Source organism: Larimichthys crocea, unplaced genomic scaffold (genome assembly GCF_000972845.2).
Source record: "Larimichthys crocea isolate SSNF unplaced genomic scaffold, L_crocea_2.0 scaffold66863, whole genome shotgun sequence".
Lineage (NCBI taxonomy): Eukaryota > Metazoa > Chordata > Actinopteri > Sciaenidae > Larimichthys > Larimichthys crocea.
Genome location: NW_020858809.1, coordinates 99 through 3,891, shown reverse-complemented (window position 1 = coordinate 3,891; position 3,793 = coordinate 99). Strand labels below are relative to the sequence as shown.

Below are 3,793 nucleotides of genomic sequence, written 5' to 3'. Positions count from 1 at the left end.
CCTCCAAGCACCTCAGCCCTGAATTAAACGAGGTTCTGACAGCGGTTGTGGACGTGGTAAATTTTATCAAAACGAGACCCCTGAAGGCACGACTTTTCACTGCTGTTTGTGAGGAGATGGGAGCTGACCATACGTCTGTCCTGTTCCACAGCGAAGCAAGGTGGCTTCCCGAGGCAAAGTGCTATCGCGCACTTTGAGCTGAGATCGGAGATCCGGATGTTTTTGGAGGAAGAGCGAATGTATGAGGCAGCAGCGAAGTTTGGTGATGACATGTTTCTGATTAAATTGGCCTACCTCAGTGACATATTTTCAAAGCTGAATGAACTGAATCTTCAACTTCAGGGCAAAGACAAACACCTACCTCACCTGGCAGACAAGATTAACACATTCACCCGCAAGCTCAATGTGTGGGAGAAGCGCATGAGTCAGGGGCGGACGGACGTCTTCGAGAACCTCACTGAACTCGCAGAAAGCATCGATTCTGGTGCCACCACAGTGCTCCCGTGTATCCAACAGCATATCGAGGCATTGGGAGGATTCTTCGGGAAATACTTTCCCAACAGTGCAACTCAATATGACTGGGTCGTGGACCCATTTCATGCAAGTGGTAAGTTCTGATATATCATTTCATATTATTTCATAGTAATTTCCTTCAAAAAAGTTTTTGCTTAAAATATGACAAATTACTGATGCTTCTCTGTCCTTCTACAGCGCCTGCTGATTTCAGCTGTGCAGAAGAGGAGCAGCTGATTGAAATGACATCAGACTCGGCGCTCAGGTTGAGGTTTCCAACTATACCACTCAGCCAGTTTTGGCTCGAGGTTGAGAAGCAGTACCCGTTGATTGGGCAGAAAGCTGTGGGAATTCTGCTGCCCTTTGCCACATCATATCTCTGTGAAATTGGGTTTTCAGCAGTTGCTGCCTTAAAAACAAAGTATAGGTCCCAACTCAACATTGAGCCAGATTTGAGAGTGGCTGTATCAAGCATTCATCCCCGGTTTGATGAAATGTGTGGTATGAAACAGGCTCATTGCAGCCACTGATCCCTGCCATTGTTTTTGTTAGTCTGCCATTATTTTATTGTTTTGTTCTAAACAAGTCATTCTTAAAAAAAAATGCACGTTTGATGCCTGTGGTGCCTATATTTATTATAGCTTGAACATTTTCACATTAAGTGTGCATTAGATTTGTTCACCTGCCAGTCTTTTCCTTACTATTATTTTTTGGGTGATGACAATGTTTTCATGTTCAGTGTGTTATGAATGATGTCGCTTTAAAAATTGAAAAAGTCTATATCAAGAGCTTGAACATTTTCACATTAAGTGTGCAATAGCTTTGTTCCACCTGCCCACTGTCTTTTCATTACTATTATTTTTTTTTGTGATTGACCATGTTTTCCTGTTCAGTGTGTTAATGAACTGATGTTGCTTTACATAAATTTGAAAGTATATATCAATGAGCTGAACATTTTCACATTAAGTGTGCAATAGATTTGTTCACCTGCCACTGTCTTTCATTACTATAATTTTTTGTTGTGATGACAATGTTTTCATGTTTCCGTGTGTTAATGAACTGATGTCGCCTTTACTACATTTGAAAAAGTATATATTTGTATGTGGCTATGCGTTTGTTTTTCATGGACCATTTATCGGTGCGTGCAAGGTGGGGCGCGGCAACCTCCAGACCTTCTCAGGTGGTGAATGATGGAAAAAGTTTGAGAACCATTGCCTAGCTCAATCCACAATATACTTTTACGAGTCTTCATACTGTGTCTTTAGGTCTGTGTGCTGTGTTTTGACACAACACAGACACCACAGGACTAAATACGACGAGTATGAAGACTCGTAAAAAGTTTGTGGATGTGAGCTAGGGCAATGGTTCTCAAACTTTTTCCTCATTCCCCACCTGAGAAGGTCTGGTGTTGCCGCGCCCCACCTGCACGCCACCGATAAATGGTCATGAAAAAACAAACACATAGCCTACATACAAATATATACTTTTCAAATTTATTAAAGCGACATCAGTTCATTAACACACTGAACATGAAAACATTGTCATCACAACAAAAAATAATAGTAATGAAAAGACAGTGGCAGGTGAACAAATCTATTGCACACTTAATGTGAAAATGTTCAAGCTCATTGATATATACTTTTCAAATTTATTAAAGCGACATCAGTTCATTAACACACTGAACATGAAAACATTGTCATCACAAAAAAATATAGTATGAAAGACAGTGGCAGGTGAACAAATCTATTGCACACTTAATGTGAAAATGTTCAAGCTCATTGATATATACTTTTCAAATTTATTAAAGCGACATCAGTTCATTAACACACTGAACATGAAAACATTGTCATCACACAAAAAAAATAATAGTAATGAAAAGACAGTGGCAGGTGAACAAATCTAATGCACACTTAATGTGAAAATGTTCAAGCTCATTAATAAATGATAAGGCACCACAGGCATCAAACAGTGCATTTTTTTTAAGAATGACTTGTTTAGAACAAAAACATAAAAATATGGCGACTAACAAAAACAATGGCAGGAATCAGTGGCTGCAATGAGCCTGTTCCATACCACACATTTCATCAAACCGGGGATGAATGCTTGATACAGCCACTCTCAAATCTGGCTCAATGTTGAGTTGGGACCTATACTTTGTTTTTAAGGCAGCAACTGCTGAAAACCCAATTTCACAGAGATATGATGTGGCAAAGGGCAGCAGAATTCCCACAGCTTTCTGCCCAATCAACGGGTACTGCTTCTCAACCTCGAGCCAAAACTGGCTGAGTGGTATAGTTGGAAACCTCAACCTGAGCGCCGAGTCTGATGTCATTTCAATCAGCTGCTCCTCTTCTGCACAGCTGAAATCAGCAGGCGCTGTAGAAGGACAGAGAAGCATCAGTAATTTGTCATATTTTAAGCAAAAACTTTTTTGAAGGAAATTACTATGAAATAATATGAAATGATATATCAGAACTTACCACTTGCATGAAATGGGTCCACGACCCAGTCATATTGAGTTGCACTGTTGGGAAAGTATTTCCCGAAGAATCCTCCCAATGCCTCGATATGCTGTTGGATACACGGGAGCACTGTGGTGGCACCAGAATCGATGCTTTCTGCGAGTTCAGTGAGGTTCTCGAAGACGTCCGTCCGCCCCTGACTCATGCGCTTCTCCCACACATTGAGCTTGCGGGTGAATGTGTTAATCTTGTCTGCCAGGTGAGGTAGGTGTTTGTCTTTGCCCTGAAGTTGAAGATTCAGTTCATTCAGCTTTGAAAATATGTCACTGAGGTAGGCCAATTTAATCAGAAACATGTCATCACCAAACTTCGCTGCTGCCTCATACATTCGCTCTTCCTCCAAAAAGACCCGGATCTCCGATCTCAGCTCAAAGATGCGCGATAGCACTTTGCCTCGGGAAAGCCACCTTGCTTCGCTGTGGAACAGGACAGCCGTATGGTCAGCTCCCATCTCCTCACAAACAGCAGTGAAAAGTCGTGCCTTCAGGGGTCTCGTTTTGATAAAATTTACCACGTCCACAACCGCTGTCAGAACCTCGTTTAATTCAGGGCTGAGGTGCTTGGGCCCTGCTTCCCGGTGGATCACCAGTGCGTCCACTCTGCTTTGGTGCGGCCCTCTTGATTAGTGCTCGCAGCCCATTCCTTTTCCCTGCCATGGTCTGTGCGCCATCTGAACAGAACCCCAAACAATTTCCCCAATTCAGCTCGTGTTCGTGTGTCGTCGTAGTTTGAAGCTCTTCCGCGTGGCTCTTCTTGGC

General features: G+C 42.4%; 2 protein-coding genes across 2 annotated transcripts; one reads left to right on the top strand and one right to left on the bottom strand.

Annotated features, from left to right (window-relative positions):
- Positions 1–228: 228 nt before the first annotated feature.
- Positions 229–1,108, top strand: LOC113745350 (zinc finger BED domain-containing protein 5-like). The gene is made up of 2 exons (XM_027276886.1): positions 229–607; positions 712–1,108. Exons 1-2 carry the CDS (start codon positions 238–240, stop codon positions 1,041–1,043), a joined length of 702 nt encoding a protein of 233 aa, XP_027132687.1. The 5' UTR covers positions 229–237; the 3' UTR covers positions 1,044–1,108.
- A 1,449-nt stretch (positions 1,109–2,557) lies between these two features.
- On the bottom strand, positions 2,558–3,586 carry LOC113745349 (zinc finger BED domain-containing protein 5-like). The gene is made up of 2 exons (XM_027276884.1): positions 2,994–3,586; positions 2,558–2,889 (listed from the first exon to the last, which is right to left on the bottom strand). Exons 1-2 carry the CDS (start codon positions 3,484–3,486, stop codon positions 2,558–2,560), a joined length of 825 nt encoding a protein of 274 aa, XP_027132685.1. The 5' UTR covers positions 3,487–3,586.
- Between the last annotated feature and the right edge of the window lie 207 nt (positions 3,587–3,793).